The sequence below is a fragment of the Ranitomeya variabilis genome, chromosome 1 (genome assembly GCF_051348905.1).
Source record: "Ranitomeya variabilis isolate aRanVar5 chromosome 1, aRanVar5.hap1, whole genome shotgun sequence".
Lineage (NCBI taxonomy): Eukaryota > Metazoa > Chordata > Amphibia > Anura > Dendrobatidae > Ranitomeya > Ranitomeya variabilis.
In genome coordinates this window covers 451,572,572-451,596,550 of record NC_135232.1, presented here as the reverse complement: position 1 = coordinate 451,596,550, position 23,979 = coordinate 451,572,572, and the positions used below count along the sequence as shown (strand labels likewise).

The 23,979-nt window shown below is 40.9% G+C and overlaps 1 protein-coding gene across 3 annotated transcripts in view; it reads right to left on the bottom strand.

The window, feature by feature from the left end:
• The window catches only part of BNC2 (basonuclin zinc finger protein 2), an 880,369-nt gene that overhangs the window by 158,879 nt on the left and 697,511 nt on the right, over nt 1–23,979 (bottom strand). For all 3 annotated transcript variants that reach the window (XM_077249966.1, XM_077249974.1, XM_077249983.1), the window contains one exon: nt 8,985–9,087. In XM_077249966.1, coding sequence (XP_077106081.1) covers nt 8,985–9,087 — 103 coding nt within the window. The remainder of the gene's footprint in view (nt 1–8,984; nt 9,088–23,979) is intronic.

The window sequence follows — 23,979 nt, the reverse complement described above, 5'->3', positions numbered from 1 at the left end:
GACATTTGTGCGCTGTCCATTTTTCAACTTTTTTTCTCTCATCAGTGAAAAAAACAGATGAAACTCTAACCAAGCTCTGATGAAAATCACTGATGAAACTGAATCAGTTCTTCTCGTATGTAAGAAAACCCCTGACGTCTTAATGAGGCCTAAAGTATTTATGAAATAATCAAATAAAATAAAAATTATAGCGCTTAAGCTTTGGTTGAAACTTGTAACACACCAGAGGTGTTTGTCGTGAAATTATAGTGAACGAAAAACTGTATAATTAATTATTTTAGAAAATATTCCCATTCACCTTAATTATCAGCTCCTGTTTTTTTTTTATCAGAAATCATTTATCAAATTGTGTAAAAAATCATTTAGAGTTTCATCCAGTAAAGTGGGGCTATTTTTTCTCACTTGTCATCCATTTACAATCCGTTTTTATACTCAGCAGTTATTAATCATTTACAGTTTCCTATGCTACAGAATTGTAATGTATCTGTAAAAAATCTGGCTTTTTATGGTATCCGATTTTTTTTTGCACATGAATAGACTGGAATGGGCAAGTCTCATCCGATTTATGGAAGTAATTAGGGCACGCTGTGAATTTTTTCACATGCGGTTTCAGCTAGGGAAAAAAAAATGGAACATCTGCACTGCCACATTGAATAACATTGGTCTGAGTGCTGTCTGTTTTTTTCTTCAACAGTCCTGCTACCAAAAACACGGTCGTGTGAACGAGTCCTTAGGTCGATTTTGTTCAGAGACTATAAAGCTATGTTTGCATATTCACGATTTTATCAGGATTTGGGTGTGAATTGTGTGTGGAGCGCCTGCTAGGACCGTGGGGTACTCGGAACCGGGTCAGTTCTTAAAGGGATGTGTCACAGTGGCAGTGACCCGGTCTGTGGCCTTGGGCATCCAATAAGAGAGAATTAAAGTTTAATGGGAAATAAAGTCTGAAGAGTAATGTTCGAATAATGTACGAATAAATGCTTTGCTCAATAGTGGGGTGAATGGCAGCTTGTTCTAGTAACTCTCATTCCTGATAATTGTGCAGTGGACTTCCTCCTTAAGACCATGTTCACACATTCAGGCGAGATTTTTACCTCAGTATTTGTAGGCCAAAACCAGGAGTGGGTGATAAATGCAGGTATGGTGCATGTGTTTCTGTTATACTTTTCCTCTGATTGTTCCATTCCTAGATTTGGCTTATAAATACTGAGGTAAAAAACGTATGAAATACTCAAAGTATGCACTTGGCCTAAGGCTACGTTCCCATGACGAGCTTTTGGTGAGTTTTTACGCAACGTATTTTGTAAAATTTCAAGTAACTAATTTCACTTCATGTGTGCAGAAGTAGTGCAGACAATCTGCAACAACAAAAACTCACCAAAAGATCATGGTGGAAATGTAGCCTAAATCGATATCCATCAATGCTTCTTAATTAGGGGCTCAGTTGCCACTTGCAGTTCTCAAGCCCCTTATATGCTTCCCCTCAGTGGCACCACAGGTTGATCAACATTTGACTTTTTTTAATGGAACTATTATTTTATTTGAATGGGATCGGAACAAAGGCTAATCAAAATTTTTGAGGGTTTCTTTCAACCTGTCCTCAAAAATCAGACATGTGAACGTGCCTATGATGGATATGTGATCTATCTTTGAAATTCACACACGTGAAACATGGAGGTTTTAGGCTTTATTTTTCTAATAGGGCTCATCACCACTAGAAATATTTAATGGGGGCTTAGAAGCTACAAAAGGTTGGGGACCTTTGTCCTAAATGAAATTTCTGCTTAATTTGAATAACTACTTTGATTGTCAATGGATTATCTTGAATAGTCATGTCTGTCTATTTAGAATGACAGCTCTTAGCTACATACAGGGATGTCAATCAACCTGAACTATACATGGGTGCCTGTAATCCCGTCGATTTAGGCAGGTTCATTTTCTTTTAAAAAAAGTAATCCGACTCCTTTTAAAAAGTAGTTTTTCATCAATATGATTTAAATGAAATTAATTAATGACAGCGCTAGGAAACAATGTAATTATTGCAGCAGGGACTTGTTATTTGTATTCAGAGAGTCATTTCAAACTGATCCCGCTGAATGAAAGAGGTGCGGAATAGTAATCTGATTCGATTGAGTGCTTCTTAACATTCAGTTGCTATTGTGTTGTGATTTAATAAGCTGACTGTTTTTTTTAAACTTCTTTTTAAAAGTATTTAATAAAAAACAAACGGAGGTCAGAGTCTCAAAGCAGGCATATCGTGGTCCTTAGACACTCATTTAGAAGCCTATCAGTACTGCATGGCAGATGAAATGTTCCCTCGACCTGTCTCACTGAGCCATCAAATGTAAGAATCTGACAGGTATCAGGATGCTGCTAGCAAGCTAGGTGCGGCAAGTCATTAGGAAAAAAGCATTGTTTAGAAAATCTACATATGGGATGTGTGCATCCCATGTCTCTTTGAGTGACTATCAGAATTTTTAAGACCTTTACATACTTCAGGCGTTTTAATTAGCAAGTGGTTACAGATGCATCTCCTAGACCTGCTTGACTGCAGTGGTACTGCAATTCTTTTATCATATTTCTTTCTATCTATCTCATATCTATCTATCTATCTATCTATCTATCTATCTATCTATCTATCGTTCTATCTATCTATCGTATATCAATCTATTTATATATCAATTATCTATCATATATCTACCTATGATATATCTATCTATCTATCTATCTATCTATCTATCTATCTCATATCTATCTATCTATCTATCTATCTATCTATCTATCTCATATCTATCTATCTATCTATCTATCTATCTCTCTCATATCTATCTATCTAGCTATCTATCTATCTATCTATCTATCTATCTATCTATCTATCTAATATCTATCTATCTCACATCTATCTATCTATATATCTATCTATCTCATATCTATCTATCTATCTCATATCTATCTATCTATCTATCTTTCTATCTCTCTAATATCTATCTAACTCATATCTATCTATCTATCTATCTATCTATCTATCTATCTATCTATCTATCTATCTATCATATATCTATCTATTTATATGTCAATTATCTATCATATATCTACCTATGATATATCTATCTTTTTATATATCTATTATCTATCTATCTATCTATCTATCTATCTATCTATCTATCTATCTATCTTTCAACACCAATGTACCTGTACATTAAGCATTGTTTTAACACAAAAGGAAAAAAAATAGGAGTATCATGTATTTTATAAAAGTATTATGGAAGCTAGGAATCTCTAGTTAGCACTGAACAGATGCCACTCATAGATTTGCTGGAAGTATGAAGCTTCCTGAACCCCCTGTCAGTCTCTGATCCTTCTCACCTTAGTAATTGGTTGTAACAGGTCACATGTCATGTTGACAAATCATCACTAAAGCCTTAAGGTACCTTCACACTAAGCGATTTTGCAGCGAGAACGCCGATGATCCGTGACGTTGCAGCGTCCTGGATAGCGATCTCGTTGTGTTTGACACGCAGCAGCGATCTGGATACCACTGTAATATCGCTGGTCGGAGCTAGAAGTCCAGAACTTTATTTCGTCACTGATCACCCGCTGTCATCGCTGGATCGGCGTGTGTGACGCCGATCCAGCGATGTGTTCACTTGTAACCAGGGTAAATATCGGGTTACTAAGTGCAGGGCCGCGCTTAGTAACCCGATATTTACCCTGGTTACCATTGTAAAAGTAAAAAAAAAAACAGTACATACTCACCTTCTGATGTCTGTCACGTCCCCCGGCGTCCACAGTGTTACGTGCTGCTGCTCAGAGCTTCCTGCACTGAATGTGTCAGCGCCGGCAGTAAAGCAGAGCACAGCGGTGACGTCACTGCTGTGCTCCGTTACTGCCGGAGCTGACACATTCAGTGCAGGAAGCTCTGAGCAGCAGCACGTAACCCTGTGGACGCCGGGGGACGTGACAGACATCAGAATGTGAGTATGTACTGTTTTTTTTTTACTTTTACAATGGTAACCAGGGTAAATATCGGGTTACTAAGCACGGCCCTGCACTTAGTAACCCGATATTTACCCTGGTTACCCGGGTGCTGCAGGCGGACTTCGGCATCGTTGAAGACAATTTCAACGATGCCGAAGTCGTTCCCCTGATCGTTGGTCGCTGGAGAGAGCCGTCTGTGGGACAGCTCCCCAGCGACCTAAACAGCGAAGCTGCAGCGATCGGCTCGTTGTCTATATCGCTGCAGCGTCGCTGAGTGTGACGGTACCTTTAGTGAGAAGAGACCACTAGGGGACCAGGAAAACTCCAACATGTGATGGGTAGGGAATTGATAAGGTAGTACTCAATTTGTTTCTTGTAATTTCCAGCTTTTGACAAAAGTAATAGGGGCGGGACAACCCTTTATGAAGCATTTTATATATACAGCACAGTGGCTCTGCAAGGAGTTTGTATGTTCTCCCCGTGTTTGTGTGGGTTTCCTCCAGGTTCTCCAGATTCCTCCCACACTACAAAGACATACATACAGACATACAGTTCCGATAATGTCTGTAAAGCACTGCGGAATTAATGGCGCTATATAAATGAGTAAAATAAATATATATATATATATATAATTTTTCACTCACATGTCAATGCAGACCATTTGACTGTGTTTTTAAGAGGCCAATATGTTTCAAATGATAAGTTTTCTAAATGCAAGTCATAGCTGCACTTGCTCATGATTGGTAGAATAACCTTAAGGCCGGAGTCACACTAGAGAGGAATACGGAGGAGTGCTATGCAAGCAGCCTCCCTGCCTGATCGGACATGAACTCATTAGCGTGGGAAAGTTTCTGAACATTTTTCCATGCTGTCACGTTCATCTCAGGTCAGGCGGGGCCGACTACCGCTGATGTCACGTAGGCTGCGCAGACTCCCCGCCAGATGCGATGAACTTGACAGTGTGGGAAAATGTTCAGAAACTTTCCCATGCTAATGAGTTCATGTTTGGTCAGGCGGGGAGGCTGAGCAGGCAGCTTTTCATTCATTCCTCCGTGGTTTACAGCCCGGCCGGTAGCATTAGCACCGCTCCCGGTTGTAAAACATTTAACCTCTTGAAATGGATTGCAGCATGAGACTTGACTGTATGGCGTACAGGTATGGGATATTGTTGCTTTTTTATTTTGTTTTTTTTTACAGAAGAACGAGGGCTTCGCTTCGATTGAGAGTGTAATAAAGATGGTAAACCCGTGTGTTTAATTATTTCATTAAAATACTTTATTCTTAATGTGTGTGTATTTTTTTAACCCATTCATACTATTGGATGAATAATTGTAAGGTGTCTTATTGACACCTCTCTATTATTAACCAGGCTTAATGTCACCTTACAATAGCAAGGTGACATTAACCCCTTATTACCCCATATGCCACCACTACAGGACAATGGAAAGAGAAAGGCTAAGTGCTGGAATAGGCATCTTACAGATGTGCCTTTTCTGGGGTGGTTGGGGGGCAGATGTTTTTAGCTGGGGGGCCAATAACCATGGTCCCTCTCTAGGCTATTAATATCTGCCCTCAGTCACTGGCTTTCCCTGTCTGGCAGAGCAAATTGTGCAGGAGCTCATGCCAGTTTTTTCCATGAATTAATCCTTTAATTTAAAACCTACAGCTCCAAAATTTAACACACACACACTACTAACATTATTAATGAGGGACATATAAAATTCTAATGGATATGCAATGGTTTACTGTATGTAAACCATATCCTGTCGGGTTCTGTAATGATGTTACAGATGCCGACAATTGAATTATCGGCTAATCTGCTATCTAGCTCTGTATGAAATATAAAGATATACAGTATATATATATACATACTGTATATATGTTTTCACGAATATTTGAGGCCATGGATTCATTACACTGGTCAACAGCATTTTTGGTGCCAAAGATATTTCATCGAATTTAGGGTATTTTTGGGGTGCTGATTCTGAATATGTCATCAGTTTTGCCAGATTGGCTCAAGTTTTTGAGATTTTTGGTATCTTATTTATAGCACTTGTTGGTAAATGCGACGCATCATCTCATTAATTTCTTTGGATTAGTACTTGAACTGAGCAGTTCTCAATATAGTTTTGTGTTAATTAGTGTTCTAAAAGTTTGTTCATAGCTTGATTTTTGCACTAACTTTATGTTGTTGTCTGTTTTCCAGTGAAAAGCATGAACTCATCAAGAAGAAGTTGTCTTAACGATCCAGACTCATTCTGTTACATTTGTGGTGAATACACACTGCCAAAACATAGAAGAAACATAACAGACTTCGTAAAAAAAGTGTATTTTGCCTATTTTGGGGTTATGCTTGGGGACCAAGACAAGTTTTGGGCACCACACATAGTGTGCAAAGCATGTATCGAATTATTACGAAAATGGAGCAAAGGACAAAGAAAAAGCTTCAAATTTGGTGTTCCAATGGTGTGGAGAGAGCCAAAAAATCATCATGATGACTGTTATTTATGGTAAACACAGGTACAGGCACATCTTCACAATGAGGGACAGGCCTTCTTGCAGATTCCATGTTACTCCCATTTTCGTTTCTTATGCTTATTGAATCCTTGCACTTGCACTGCACAGAAATAACAGTCATCATGATGATTTTTTGGCTCTCTCCACACCATTGGAACACCAAATTTGAAGCTTTTTCTTTGTCCTTTGCTCCATTTTCGTAATAATTCGATACATGCTTTGCACACTATGTGTGGTGCCCAAAACTTGTCTTGGTCCCCAAGCATAACCCCAAAATAGGCAAAATACACTTTTTTTACGAAGTCTGTTATGTTTCTTCTATGTTTTGGCAGTGTGTATTCACCACAAATGTAACAGAATGAGTCTGGATCGTTAGGACAACTTCTTCTTGATGAGTTCATGCTTTTCACTGGAAAACAGACAACAACATAAAGTTAGTGCAAAAATCAAGCTATGAACAAACTTTTAGAACACTAATTAACACAAAACTATATTGAGAACTGCTCAGTTCAAGTACTAATCCAAAGAAATTAATGAGATGATGCGTCGCATTTACCAACAAGTGCTATAAATAAGATACCAAAAATCTCAAAAACTTGAGCCAATCAGGCAAAACTGATAGCATATTCAGAATCAGCACCCCAAAAATACCCCAAATTCATTAAAATATTTTGGACACCAGAAAAAAAATTTTTTTTTGTTGATCTGTGTGAGGCCGGTTTCACACGTCAGTGGCTCCGGTACGTGAGGTGACAGTTTCCTCACGTACCGGAGACACTGACACACGTAGACCCATAAAAATCAATGCATCTGTGCAGATGTCATTGATTTTTTGCGGACCGTGTCTCCGTGTGCCAAACACGGAGACATGTCAGTGTTCGTGGGAGCGCACGTTTTACACGGACCCAATAGAGTCAATGGGTCCGCGTAAAACACGGACCTCACACGGACATTCTCCGTCTGGGGTCCGTGTGCGTGCAGGAGACAGCGCTACAGTAAGCGCTGTCCCCCCCACATGGTGCTGAAGCCGGTATTCATATCTTCCCTGTAGCAGCGTTTGCTATAGAGAAAATATGAAGAATAGTGTTAAAAATAAAGATCCATGTGTCCGCCGCCCCCCCACCCCCTGTGCGCCCCCCCGCTGGTCAGAAAATACTTACCCGCTCCCTCCTTCCTGGTCTGGCCGCGCCTCCTACTGTATGCGGTCACGTGGGGCCGATCATTTACAATCATGAATAGTCGGCTCCGCCCCTATGGGAGGTGGAGCCACATATTCATGACTGTAAATGATCGGGCCCACGTGACCGCATGCAGGAGAAGCCGCGGCCAGACCAGGAAGGAGCGACAGCCGACGGGGGACCCGGGTAAGTATTTTCTGACCAGCGGGGGGGCGCACAGGGGGTGGGGGGGCGGCGGACACATAGATCTTTATTTTAAACACTATTCTTCATATTTTCTCTACAGCAAACGTTGCTGCAGGGAAGATATGAATCGCAGCTTCAGCACCATGCAGAGTGGGTACCACACGCTCCGTGTGGTACCCACTCGCCATACGGGCGGCACACGTGTGCCGCACGTATGGCCTCCGTGAGTTCCCAGGCACACGGACACGGATAACTCCGGTACCGATTTATTCCGGTACCGGAATTATCTGGACGTGTGGGACAGCCCTTATATGTCCATTTTGCAAGCCGGAGAGAAAATCTCGCCATACAGATGCCATACAGATGTCACACTGATACTTCGATGAGAAAAAAAATCACATCCTTGCACTGCACACAGATGACATATGGATCACTGTTCAGGGAACATTTGTGCGATTCTTGGCCATGAAAAACAGACCAAATTTTTATACATTATGTGTGACTCCAGCCTAAGAGAGAGATTTGTACTGTGTTCTGCAAAAGCAATGTTAAATGTCATCTCATTGACTAATATCTATCTGACTCAGATTACCTTCCTATCATTATCATGACCTTGAGAGTGTCATATTTTTATGGCAAGTACTGCAAATAATGGATCAATGTTTTTAAAAGAGACAGAAAACTTCCTTTGTGCAATGAGATTCCCATTGGCACTTATACAATGAGACTAGTGGTGATGAGGTCACATTTTTATGTATGGAAAGGACAGGATTGTACAGTTAAAATTATAAAAGATAGATATGGGATAGATAGATAGATAGATAGATAGATAGATAGATAGATAGATATGAGAGATAGATATGAGATAGATAGATATGAGAGATAGATAGATAGATAGATAGATAGATAGATAGATAGATAGATAGATAGATAGATAGATAGATATGAGAGATAGATACTGTAGATAGATATGAGAGATAGATAGATAGATAGATAGATAGATAGATAGATAAATAGATAGATAGATAGATAGATAGATAGATATCTCTTTGGGAGGCACAGTAATATCTACTTGACTACTTGACATCTGTTCTACCAGCAGATATTGAATGCTAAATTTCTTACCATGTGCCACCCAGCCATGTTTACATTGGTCACAGGTTCTTAGATTAATCTTCCCAGGCTGGAAACATTCACATGTGCAATTTACAAGTGTACATCGGATGGCCTACAGAGAAAAAAAAAGAAGAAAGGAAAGAGGTTCATCGATCGAGTTGTCCATTTCACTATTTATGCTCTTACAATATGCATGAGTTGTTGTGGCTTATGGAAAACACATTGCAACCACAGTGTTTAGAGGGACAGAAAAGATGGAAAAAGTTCATTTCCGATGCAACTCCACTGTACTTTATGGTTTAAAAGAAATAGACACTTAGCTTCTAGTGATACCATTAGATCTGATAAACAGAAGGAAAAGGTCACCTAAGAATATCCCAAGAAACCATCCACTGATCATAGATGGCAGTATCAATGCAGTACTTAGTCACTCAGAGTATTCTACAGCACTAAGCCATAGTTCATTTGTCAAAATCAAGTGCAATTATCTCCCAGAGATTCCAGTGATTCCACTTATGCGAAGCCAACCTGTCCATGAATATTTCTTTAAAAGCAAATGGGGTATATTATACTGCAGATGCCTATTTTACCATCTAACAATGACACACACAATATGGCTTTATGCATGTATGATATTCAGCGGACAAGCAATGCCTACAAGAGAGTGCTCAGCATAAATGAGTACATCCCCTCAGAAAAGTAAGATTTTAATCACTATCAATGTCCTTACTTATTCATTCCATGCCTAGAAGACTTGGAGCCATCTTAAAAATCATGAAGGTCATGCAAAATACCAGATGTAGTAGTTTTTGATGTGGGGTGTATTCATTTTTGCATCAACTAATTTGGATAAAACTGAAGGTTATGTAATATAAGTGATATTATTTCCTTACTTTCATGTAATGGGTTAAAAAATGTTCTATGAAACAGTGTGGTCAAAATGTTGAAAATTGTTCATGTGTTTAATGAGATATTAAAATCTTACTGTTCAAAGGGGGTGTACTCATTTATGCTGAGCACTGTATATTCATATATACATATACAGCTCTGGGAAAAATTAGGAGACCACTGCAAAATGTTCAGTTTGTCTGATTTTTTTCTTTATAGGTATATTTTTGGGTAAAATGTAAATTGTTCTTTTATTCTATAAACTTCTGACACCATGTCTCTGAATTTCCAAGCAATAAATTTTGTATTTTTTTCTGAAAAAGAAAAATGGTCAAAATAAAAAAAACCCCAGTGCTTTCATACCTCAAATAATGCAAAGAAAACAAGTTCATAATAATTTAGAAATAACAATACTAATGTTTTATCTCAGGAACAGTTCAGAAATCAATATTTTGTGGAATAACCATGATTTTCAATCACGGCTTTCATGTGTCTTGCCATGCTTTCCACCAGTCTTTCACACTGCTTCTTGGGCAAAAATGTAAGCAGTTCTTCTTTGTTTGATGGCTTGTGACTATCCAACATCCTCTTGATTACATTCCAGAGGTTTTCAATGGGGTTCAGGTCTGGAGATTGGGCTGCCCATCAGCGTCAGCACCCGGTGTACCCAGGCAAGTGCCGGGGCCCTGGCAAAGAAGGGGGGCCCATTTATGGTAGTAACGGTACGACACACACACACTGATGCGCTCCTGGGGGGCCCCCACAGCCGGACTACATCCCTGTGCTGTGTGTGTATTACATTTACACTACAGTCAATGTCCAGCCAGGACTCGGAGGCAGAACACATCCCCGGCAGCAGGCGGCACAGAGCTATCTGGGACTGAGTTTCGCTGGCGCTGCGCAGCTGCAGGAATACTCACCGCCGTCACCATGGATACGAAGAGTCACTTCTGGGCCGGCGATCGTCTGTGTTGTCACTTCTGGCCGGGTTAGAGCTCGTTATCCTAAGAGCTCAGAGATCATCCACCGTCCAGGTCCATCGCCAAGCAGAAAAACGGAGCAGCAGTCAGTGCACGGTGCACCCTGTGTCCATAATGGGGGTGATGGTGAAAGTAAAGCAGTGAGTCTTCCTTCCTGCCTGGTCCCAAAGCATTGTGGGGGTATGCAGCCTGCTGAGCCTGGGAGCCGATTCCGAGGACAAGGTACGACCGTACAGGTGGCGGCGGAAGTGGATCATGGTCTCTGCTCTGTGCAAGACAGTACAGTCTTGGACTTGTAGACTAGTCTTTGTGCTACAATTACAATATGGTATCTTAGCGATGCTGGGATTTGTTGTAGACTGCTGTTTATACGTGGCTGTGCTATATACTACGTGGCTGTGTTATATACTACATGGGCTGTGTTATATGCTACGTGGCTGTGCTATATACTACGTGGCTGTGTTACATACTACGTGGCTGTGCTATATACTACATGGCTGTGTTACATACTACGTGGCTGTGCTATATACTACGTGGCTGTGTTACATACTACATGGGCTGTGTTATATGCTACGTGGCTGTGCAATATGCTACATGGCTGTGTTATATGCTACATGGCTGTGCTATATACTACGTGGCTGTGTTACATACTACGTGGCTGTGCTATGTACTATGTGGGCTGTCTTATATGCGACGTAGGCTGTGCAATATGCTACGTGGCTGTGTTATATGCTACATGGCTGTGTTATATACTACGTGGGCTGTATTTATATGCTACGTGGCTGTGCTATGTTCCTCTGCTGTGTATCTGTGCATCATGAATCGTGGTATGTGTTAAAGGGGGACCCACTGAGACTCTTTCGCCCGGGGCCCTCAAAAACCTGGAGCCAGCCCTGCTGCCCATGACAGGGCTTTGAGGTGTTGGTCTCTTAATTTTTGCCAGAGCTGTATACTGTATATGATGAAAAAAATGAAAGGCAGCACTGCAAAAATAGATGGAAATGTGTTTTTACCATGTTTTTAATGCTGCGATTTTTGTCTCTTTTTGGTGTAACACGTTTTAAATAAAGCTACTTTGTTTTTGATACTTGCTGTTATTTGAGTTTAACAACACCTCTTGTGCGGATTACGTGCAGCCTCAGTGCGTTTGCATAGCGGAAGCACATTAAAACCACACACGTGGTTTTTTTACCAATGGATTTTCCACATCTAGTGCAATTAATGGGAAAAATCTGCACATGAAACTCAACATACCGGCAAGAAATATTGACATGTTGCGGACTTGAAACACGTACCGCGGGTCAGTTTACACGGAGTAAAAAAAGCACCGAGGGCATGAGATCTCTATAAATCTCATCCTCTTTCCTGGAACTGTGAGACACTGTGTTTTTTAATGCAGCAAAAATACACAGCATCTAAAAATCACCAAAAACTCATGGGAATGTAACCTTGGACATTATAAAATATGACAGCCCGCCGATGAAACATGGGTGGCTTATGTGTGTTATGTATTTTGTTCATGGACTCATTGACTTGTGTTGGTGAACTTGATAACATGACTAAGATCATAAACGGACTCAGCTCCTTTTTTTCTGGACCAAGTGTGAAGAGGGCCATAAAGTCTGAAAAACACTTATGTGAAAATGAGACTTAGGCCGGTGTCCCACTTGCAACTGCAATGCGAGTCTCTCGCCTCAAGAACCGGCATTGCCGCCGGCACTCGGGACTGGAGCGTTCAGCTGTATAGGAATACATGCAGCCATACACTCCAGTCCCGAGTGCCGGTGGCAGTGCCAGGTATTGAGGCGAGAGACTCGTGCGGGTTTCTCGCATTACAGTTGCAAGTGTGACCCCGGCCTTAATAGCCAGGTATTGAAGTGGCATGAACCTGCCATAGAAAGTAGCAGTATCCTGATCTGTTTGCCCTCTATACCCAGCCGCACGCTGATGTAGCATGGCTGCAGTACATGAATCTCCTCCTAGCCCTGGTTTATACATCCAGCTCAGTGCTACTGTTTAATAACAAGTCGCTAGCATGGAATAAATGACAGCGTCATGCACGGACTTCCAGCCGCCCCCCTCCATCATGTAAACTGTTCGATCGTTCATTTTCCAAGCTATATACGTATGTATTCCTGATTAACGGAAATAGTAATATGAAATATATTACCACCGACATCTGCTGATGAAGCAGGAATAATATATGTGTCTGTAGGTTAACAGTGAGGAAGAAAGGAGATCTTGCTGAAAGGTCCAGTTTCATGTTCAATAGTTTATTGACTTGATGATATATCATGTCTGCACTTGTCAGTAATGGTGTCTTTCTTTAATATGTTCACTAATTAATGAACTCTGTAATTAATTGTGCTGCTGCTGCACCATGGAACGTTACAAAGCGACAGTCTGATTCTGCTTATTAACCCTGTGTTAGGTCACTCAGTGCCAGCATTTTGCTCCATTTCTTTTCTTCCGATTTTAATAGAAAAAAAATAGCTGATTATTTTATATCTCAATATTTCTTTGTGTGCCATACTTAAACTTGTCAATAAGCAGTGGGGTTACTTAAGATTACAATATCACGTACCTAATAATAATAATAACCACTTTACCACCTTGGGATTTTCCGATTTTCCATTTAACCTTTTTTGTTTTTTGCTCCCCTTATTCCCAGAGACATGACTTTTTTTATTTTTCATCAATATGGCAATGTGAGGGCTTGTGTTTTGCAGAACAAATTGTACTTTTGAACAACACCTTTAATTTTACCATATCAAGCACTGGAAAACAGGAAAAAAAATTCCTAGTGCGGTGAAATTGCAAAAAAAAAAATGCAATTTCACAATTGTTTTTTTCTTACCATGTTCACTAAATGCTAAAACTGACCTGCCATTATCATTCTCCAGGTCATTACCTGTTCGTAGACACCGAACATGTATAGCTCTTTTTATTTAAGTGGTGAAAAAATACAAAATTTGTAAAAAAATAATGGCGCCCCTTTCTACATTTTTCGGGATCTGGGGCTGGGTGTGGGCTTATTTTTTGTGCGCTGAGCTGATGTTTTTATTGATACCATTTGGGGGTAGATGTAATGTTTTGATTGCCTATTATTGCATTTTATTGTAATGTTGCTACAACCAAGTTTAGATTTTATTCTCGTTACACCGTTTATAGATCGGATTAATTATTTTTATATTTTGATAGATCGGGCGATTCTGAACCTGATGAGATCAAATATGTGTATTTTTTATTGCTTTAATTTGAATGTGGCAAAATTGGGGGTGATTTGAACTTTTATATATATTTTTTTCAATATTTTTTAATTTTCTTTTTAATTTTCACTTTCTTCAACAGTCTCCTTAGAAGACTTGAAGCTGTGATCTTCTAACCACTTGTTTTACACATAGCAGTGCTAATGTGGCACCCTAGGAGTCCGGTTGCCACAGTGGCATTGCCTTCCTCAGGGGGGGTGATGCCATGCCTGGAAGCAAGAGGGGTCCCCTTTCCAGGTAATTTCAGCATACAACACCTTTCCTCACTCCAGACAAGAAGGGGGAGCTCTAATCCAGTTTTCAGGGGGACTTCCCTATAAGTTCTGGTCTGGAGGTGAAGCTAGTTAGTGTGTGTGAGGGAGCAGACAGAGAAGTAGGAAGAGGCAAGTGAGGAGAATCTGTGGGATAGGAGCTGCGACTGAGCTCACCCCAGGACTGAGCACCGAAGATTGGACACCGGAGTCCATGTTTGTGTGGGAACTTCAGGTCTCGCAACCAAATCCGGAGGACAGGAGACTGCAGAGATTGCAGGTCTCCTGGCCCCAGCTGACACCCCAAGGCACAGCAGCATATGAAAGCCCGTAATCACCACAATGGAGTGACACCTGGACAGGCTCAAGCTGCCTGCCATGCGGGTAGTGTTTCACTTAGTGGACAGACTGAGAGAGGGACTTGAGGAAAACTAAAAGCACCAAGCACCCAGAGAACAGCGCAGCAGGGAGGCCTCCAACCCCACCTGGCTAGGGGGACTCTGAAATTGCTTCCAGGCTGCCCGGATCTCCATCACCAGATGTGATTTGTGCCCCGGACTGCACCTGCAACCTGGATCTAAAGGTAAAGGAAACTGCAACCCTTGAGTCCTCTAGTTATTCCTGCACCCTCAGTCCTGCACCCCAACGTCCACAAGTCCCTTATCAAAACTGTGCCATTAGCCCTGGCGATCCACTCCACCTGTGGGGAGCAGAACCATCCCAGCTGCATCACCATCAGCCCCAGCAGTCTCCTTAAGCAGTGTCGGCCATTTTTAGCCAAACACCACAGGTGGCATCATGAACAATTCCCCTTTCCCTATACAAACTTTATTCCCATTTCCACGATCATCCATTTTCTATTCTCCACCCCTTTAATTGCACGCCCAGGGCCACGGACCGGGTCACCACAGCCATGACCATCCCTTTAAAAGCCGTGTGACCCAGTTCTAAGTACCCCACAGCCCTAGCGGGTGTTGCACTTAAGCTCTACGTGTAGAAGAAATGATCATCTGCTATGAACGTTGGCCTCTGACTGGCTCTCATAGCAGATTGGCAATGACAAGCACAAGGCTCTCCTACAGACCCTTGGCTGCAATGCCAACCCATCGGTGCCCGCAATCATGTGACAGGGGTGCCAATGGCTAGTGAAGCACTTCTGGCACAGGCATGTTAATGCATGCGTCACAGAGGGGGAGGCGACCTATGACGTACCTTTACGTCATAGGTCATGAAGGGGCTATTGTATATTCATACATGCAGTAGATTAGATGCAGAAATGTCAAGTATTTGTCCAAATGGGGCTTGCAAAAAAGAAACATGCACAAAGTCCAGATGTTGTGCAGACAAATTCTTATATGTGTGAACATACCTTAAAAGGTATATCTGGGACTTTATAAAAACCCCAAAAATGTACCTAACGTACCGGAGACACTGACACACATAGACCCATAAAAATCAATGCATCTGTTCAGATGTCATTGATTTTTTGCGGACCGTGTCTCCGTGTGCCAAACACGGAGACATGTCAGTGTTCGTGGGAGCGCACGTATTACACGGACCCAAAAGAGTCAATGGGTCCGTGTAAAACACGGACCTCACACGGACGTTCTCCGTCTGGGGTCCGTGTGCGTGCAGGAGACAGCGCTACAGTAAGCGCTGTCCCCCCCACATGGTGCTGAAGCCGCGATTCATATCTTCCCTGCAGCAGCGTTTGCTGCAGAGAAAATATGAATAATAGTGTTTAAAATAAAGATCTATGTGTCCGCCGCCCCCCCACCCCCTGTGCGCCCCCCCCGTTGTCCTGAAAATACTCACCCGCTCCCACGTTGGCTGTCACTCCTTCCTCTCTGCCCCGCGCCTCCTACTGTATGCGGTCACGTGGGGCCGCTCATTTACAATCATGAATAGTCGGCTCCGCCCCTATGGGAGGTGGAGCCACATATTCATGACTGTAAATGATCGGCCCCACGTGACCGCATACACTAGAAGCCGCGGCCAGACCAGGAAGCAGCGAGGGAGGGGGGTAAGTATTTTCAGAACAGCGGGGGGGGCGCACAGGGGGTGGGAGGGCGGCGGACACATAGATCTTTATTTTAAACACTGTTATTCATATTTTCTCTGCAGCAAACGCTGCTGCAGGGAACATATGAATCGCGGCTTCAGCATGATGCAGGGTACCACACGCGTGGGTACCACACGCTCCGTGTGGTACCCACTCGCCATACGGGCAGCACACGTGTGCTGCACGTATGGCCTACGTGAGTTCCCAGGCACACGGACACGGATAACTCCGGTACCGATTTATTCCGGTACCGGAATTATCTGGACGTGTGGGACAGCCCTAAGAATGGCCCTGTGCACAACAGTCAGGTAAATTGCAATTACCTGGCTGTTAGTGTTTGGGTACATTTTTTGATTTTATAAAGTCCCGCATACTCCCTTTAAAGTATTTTCCACATAGGGTTTTTGTTGTGTTTTTTTCAGGCTGAAAAATCCACACATGTACAGAAAAAATGTTGATGTGGATTTGGACCTGTTTTTGTGTATGGGGATTTTTTTCCTGCTTCTAATTATTCAAAAATCAAATTTGGAGTTGTTTTTCTGGCAGAAACGCCTCAATAATTGACAAGCTGCTTCTATTTTCACCTGGAAAAAAGACAGCATTTACCAACCCTTATAATGGTAGCCTCCAATATGTGGCTTTTCAGCTGGTGTGGAACTACAATTTCCAGCATTTCCTGGCAGACTATGCAGGGCATTATAGTTCTGGAACACCTGAAGTGCCGTAGTTTGGAGTCCACTGATCGACAGTATAAGGCCATGTGCACACTTTCAGCATTTGGTCAGGTTTTTACCTCAGTATCTGTAAGCCAACCAGGAGTGGGTGATAAATGCAGAAGTGGTGACGTGTTTCTATTATACTTTTCCTTCAATTGTTCCTTACCTGGTTTTAGCAACAAATACTAAGGTAAAAAAAAGTCACCAAATACTAGTGTGAACGTGGCTTTAGGCTTTGTTTTCATGTACATGTTCTATCCATGCTTATTATAGCTAAAACACGTTCCCATTATTATCTTATGTGGCTGTTCATATGGCCGTGTGATTTTTGCTGACCGTTTGTCCATAAAAAATCAGAGATGATCATTTTAGATTGGAATTGTGGCTCAAAATGAAAAATACAAGTTAGGCTACGTTCACATTTGCGTTGTTGTGTGCTGCGTCGGCGACGCAACGCACAACGCATGCATAACGCATGCATAACGCAGCGTTTTGTGACGCATGCGTTCATTTTTTTAAGGCAAAAAAATTGCTACAGGCAGCATTCTCTGGGCCCTGACAGTTGCTCCAAAAATGACGCATGCATCACAAAACACGAGACAACGCATGTCCATGCACCCCCCATGTTAAATATAGGGGCGCATGATGCATGTGTCGCCGTGGCTGCGCCCGATGCAACGCAAATGTGAACGTAGCCTTATTGGTTTCATGAAAATCACAGACAGCACCTGGATGTCATCAGTGTGCAGTCCATGTGCTGTCCACGATTAACATGTGGAGTGGGAGATAAATACAGAAGTGGTGAGGTGTTTCTATTATACTTTTCCTCTGATTGTCCTACTCCTTGTTATGGCTTATAAATACTGAGGTAAAATACTGACCAAATACTGAATGTGGCCTAATATAAAACAACTTCTATTTTCTACCTCTATGGCTTTTATTTTTATTATAATCTCCTTAATTAGAACAATATTCTGATGGATCAATTAGACCAGAAACATCTTGCATATACCAGATTGGTTTGCATTATAACTTAGGATTGAATATTGATTCTGTAATGCGCTACAGTCTGCATAATATATGCATAGCAAAATAGCAAAGCTACACATATTATGAATTATTTACCTCATAAATACACCAGTTCCATACATATTCATTTGTTGAGGCTGAAGGTCCCGTACAGAGCACAAAAAAACATAATACGTGATGATATCCCGAGTCACAAAGGTCTGAAGTCACCAATGTGAGTGCAATCGCGGATAGCAAAATGACGTCTGCTGGATATGTGCTGCTTTACCACCACCGTGTCCCAATATATTGTATTAGCAGCACATTTCCGGAATGCCATGGAGAAATGTAAGTATATTAGCAGCTTTTCAAATTGTATTAGCGAAGATGAATCCAGATATGAGATACAGTGGTAATACAATAGGGCATTTATAAGTATCTAGTTTGCTCAAGTGCACACATTTTCTTGTAGACTTTTTTACTGCCATTTAAAGACTGGTATACTCATATCTAGTTTCTACCCTCAATTACATTATACTGTATATTAAAGTTTTAAGACCCTATTCATCATTTGTGGGGGGGTGTTAAAGGGGTGGTCCGAAGCTAACACTAATTTAGGCTACGTTCACATTTGCGTTGTGCGACGCAGCGTCGGCGACGCAACGCACAACGCAAACAAAAACGCAGCAAAACGCATGCACAACGCTGCGTTTTGCGACGCATGCGTCCTTTTTTTGGTTGATTTTGGACGCAGCAAAAATGCAACTTGCTGCGTCCTCTGCACCCGGACGCGTGCGCCGCAGTGACGCATGCGTCGCAAAACGCAAGTGCAACGCATGTCCATGCGCCCCCATGTTAAATATAGGGGCGCATGACGCATGCGGCGACGCTGCGGCGCAGACCGCAAATGTGAACGTAGACTTCATCCTAAATATCTGTCAATTTAATGTAATAATTTACTTGCTTTTCTAATATACATTATAAAAACTCTCTATCGTTCCTAGTCTAATATAACTGCTTTACTTTTTTTTTATCAACTTCCTGCTTGATGTTGCTTCATTTGAAAGACCCAGGGCATGCTGGGATACTCAAAGGAGATGTCATCAGGGGCAGAAGCTGCAGTCACTAGCGCAGCCTCTGTCCACATCATGAAATGAAGCATCACCATTGACGTCTAGTCTCTGCTTTACTTGACATGTGTCATTTGTCAATTCTGACATATGCTCAGTAGGATCTTGTCACGGTGCAAAATCCTTTTTAATGCGCAGTGACAGTGCAATTTCTCACCAAGAAGTGATGAGGCGGCAATGGAGCGCACTGTCAGTGCACATATGTAAGGAGAGAACCCGGCGAGCAGCAAGCACAGACACCAGCCCCACCTCCAAAACTGAGTCAGTTTTTGGGGCAGGGCTGGTCTCTGCTTTTCCTGCTTGCCAGATTCTCTCCTTACAATTATACATGCAATTTATGAATTTGGTGTAGTCGAAAAAAAAATGTTTCCAGTCTTAAACTGCTTTAGTGACTTTTGGCATCAAAAGTTTCAAAATGTTGGAGTGCTCAAAAATACATCACGGGTGGATGGAGTAAACACTACTTTTTTCAACTTTTAAAACATCTCAGTAGATGAATCAAAATAAACATATGGAATCACAAGACCGCCTGCAAAGTGGAAAATAATATACACAAATGAGGACAAATAAAAATGCACTTTAAGGGTATGTTTCCACGTTCAGGAAACGCTGCTTGTTTGACGCTGCGCAGCGCTGCAGCGTCAAACAAGCAGCGTCCAGATGTTCCTGCATAGTGGAGGGGATTTTATGAAATCCCATCTCCACTATGCGTGGAAACCCGCACGCGGCGGCCCTGCGACTACGGACATGCTGCGCGTCTTCTCAGATCGCAGCATGCCCGTACACCTTGCGGGGACGCAGCGTCCCCACAAGGCATATCACAGGGCCCTATGGGAGAGAGCGATCATCCCGGATGTGAAGAGTTAACACATCCGGCATGATCGCGTCCCATTAAGGGGGCGGGGCTTAGCGCCGAGCGGCTTCGCCGCTGCGGCGATACCGGCCCCCATCCGTACCGTGGAGACATACCCTAAGAAAGGTGCAAACTGAGTAATGAATGTGTTGCAAGCAAAAAAAAAGGTGAAAACTACACAAAACTAGACAAACAACAGGTGCAAAGGCAAAGATGAAACCGGGCAATAGTTTCTCAAAAAGATTATTAATAAAAATCCTGCTCATTGCTGTTACTGTTGTTATTATTATTATTACTATCATTGTTGTTATTATTATTATTATTATTATTATTATTATTATATCAGTAAAGGTAACACCAATCTTAACAAAAAAATACTGAAGTGTAAAAAAAGACAGCAAGAGGTGTATTTTATATCACCTCTATATGATTGAAATTATTGATACAAAAATCTTTGGTGATGGTAGATTGTCTTTTTACAACCTACCATTTTGACCTTCACAATGATTTGTTTCATCTAATGTATAGGATAAGACAACCTAGCAAAGTTTTGTTTGAAACTTTCCAACCATCTTTGAGTATGGACTATCTATTCAAGCCTATGGGTTACCATGGTTACAGACTACAAACAAACCCTGTTTAGTCTGATCCTGCAGCAATAATTCTTTCCATTTGAATCTCTACTTTTTGGTTAGAAAGAAAAAAGACTAAATGAAAGGGAGTATAATGGCAGGATCTAACTAAAACAGGACTTGTTTGTAGACTTAAAGGGGTTTTCCCATAAGCAAAGTACATTTTAATCTTCCTGAATTAATCTTAGAAATGTGCCCCTGCTGTGTACTGTGTAATGGCAGTGTCTGACCGTACAGGGACATGGTCTGATCATACCACATCTCTTTGGCAGGGAGGGAGCCAAAAGAGAGTATTCAGACAGTACAGCATCGGATCACAGCTGATTATTTCTGTGAGGTAAAACATAGCTTACAAACAAGCAGCAAATGCTTTATCACATAGACATAATCTGCTGTAATGTCTGTATACTCCTTTGTGTCTTCCCCTAGCCAGTAGTTGTATTATGTTATGACGATGTTCCTGCATGGTCAGTCACATGAACATATTTTTTAATAAATCTAATTGTGGAACTTTTGCGCCCTCCCTTGCCCAGGAGCTATGATACGATCAGACAATGTCCCAGCACGGTCAGACAAAGCCATTACACAAAATCCTTTTAAGTACGGATAAATAATGGTCTGAATAGAAGCTGTATACAAAAATGGAAGGATTTTTGTGCGTTTTGCTTTTTAAAGAATTAAAATAAATCTGTTTCAGTAGGCTATTGATTAGGTATCTAAAGCAAGTACTTACAATTTAAGAAAAACTTCGACAGAAGAGATATTTGAAGAAAGAATCATTCTCATAATGGTTGTGCACGATAATTCTAAAAAAAGTTAATTTATAGCTTAAATGCATTTTTTGTTTTTCTAAAAAGTTGTCCTGGTGGATTAAGCCTTCCCTTGTACTTATAATGCTAAAGCATTCAGAAGGATTTTATAGAATGATACTGCAGCCCAAGGATTACATATATTTTTTTATTGTGCGTCTATTTTCGGGATTTGCAGAAGGGTTCTGGATTTTATACTGTAGCTACAACTATATCCTTCTCTGTTGTCTGAGGAATGTGCATTATCTATGTATCTTCTGGGAATGAAGGACAGAAGTTACCCTGGGCCTCTCAATCCAATCCAATCCAATTATCACACAATCCACAGGCTGTTAAAGGGATTCTTCAATAAAGACCTCTTAGATGTGCTCTGACTTTCTAATCTGACATTTTAGGGTTTTAAAATGTGTGTGCTAATCTTTGGGATAGAGGTTGCTTGGCTCATCAGTGTCTTGTTGTCCACATCCATTGTGCTATAAGCCATTAAAAATTCAGTAATGGCAGGTGCCTATAACCATCACTATCTATTGGTACCCCAGTGAGGGCCATGGTGACTTCTGACAATCTAAAATAGTGTTTATTGACTGTCATAAAATAAATGAGAGATGTCACAACATAAATTAAGCACATGCAAAATATTTAATGATTCTGAATGACCTTCATTATAATTTTTTTTCAGACATCAATAATATGCATGAAAATAAGCAACCTCCCTAGTGTATCTTATCATATAAATCTGCTTCTTTCTTCTCCAGGGCTGATCTTTCATTCACAAAATTCTGAAAGTGAAATCTGTATTCGGTGAAGACAGATTGTTACATTACTGAGATAGGAAATGACACTTGGTGCTGGTAGGATGCCATGTAGAAAGGAGGAGACAGGAACTCTGTATAAAGATCCTCCTCCTTCGTTATGCCACTCCTCTAAATACTCTCATCAGTAGCAACTGTTATCTCCTATCTCAGTAATGTAACAATCTGTCTTCACTGAATACAGATTTTTACCCAGGACCAAGAATTTTTAAAGCAAATGATCAGTCCTGGAGGAAAAAGAAGCAGATGACTCTGATAAGATATTTATTATACTTTTCTTATATAGCGTTATCATGTTCCGCAGCACTTTATATACATTATCAATAGATTACAAAACTTCTTGCTTTCATGTGAACTATAAATAAATGAAACAACGATTACTCTTTAAATATGTTTTAATTAGTGCCAAAAAGGCTTTGGGAATTACAATACAGTACAAACTTCTATTGTAGGAATGTTAAAGATATTACAATGGCTTATGAAAATACACTTGGCAAGTTTTTTTCTCCAAGAGAGAAAAAAATGAGCTGTCTACAACACGTTATCATCTTTTTGCTTTCCAACCCGCCAAAGTCCTCCTTCACACACTGTTTTTTTTCCTGCATTTTTTAGCAGTTGGCATTGAATGCCATGAATTTCAAGCTTTTCTAATTGCGCTTTTACAAGTACCGTAAGTTTGGTGGCATATACTTTTTCACATCTATTAGAGAAGCTTATGAGAAAAACGTTAGAAAATGTCAAATCATAATCATACTAAAACCTAAAAAGCTACAAAAAAATGCTATGTATAGCGCAATTCGTATTGTTATCTAGACTTTCAAATAATATCTGTATTTAGCATTTTTAGCTCACAAAATATTCTGTACATAACATTACCATAAAAGTGTCAATAAGAAAGCATTCAGAAAAATTCTATATGTGAAATCAGTCTTAAAATTGAATCTGCATTTTGACCGATTCTGTTGGATTTGCCATGAAGACAAGAGATTAGGGATTCATTATTTTTCCAGCCATTGGTAGGCCGTATTTTACACTGACTAGCAAAAGGATAACAATGTTTTGAACTTTTCACTTTCAGGCTCCATATCTCGCCATCCACTACTGCTTCGAATGTGAGACTACCATCATTTTATAGACAATCATCTTGGCTATCTCATACATAAATTTGACTTGCAACTATTTAGCATATAATTAATTATACAGTTTCTTGTCATGTCACTTCATTGTTACTGTTTAGCTCCTAAAAATCTAAATTTTATTTTGTAATATTTTGTTAATATTTTGTAAATCCCCTGTTGACTTTCAACACTGCCTTAAACTTTCTGGGTATGCTCTCAATCAGATTCAAACACGATTTAATTAAAATCTGATCCTAGGTCTCTTCCCATTTGAGTATGTATAGTTTCTTCCTTCAACGCTACCACAAGTGTTTGATTGGGTTGAGGTCTGGGGACTGTGGGGGCCAATCCAGCACCTCTACTTCATTGTTATCGAACCATTTCTTCGCCAATCTTGACATATGTTTCAGTTCATTTTCCTGCTGGAACACTTCTTTGATCTTTTCATACCCCTAGTATTCGAGTGTACAATACTA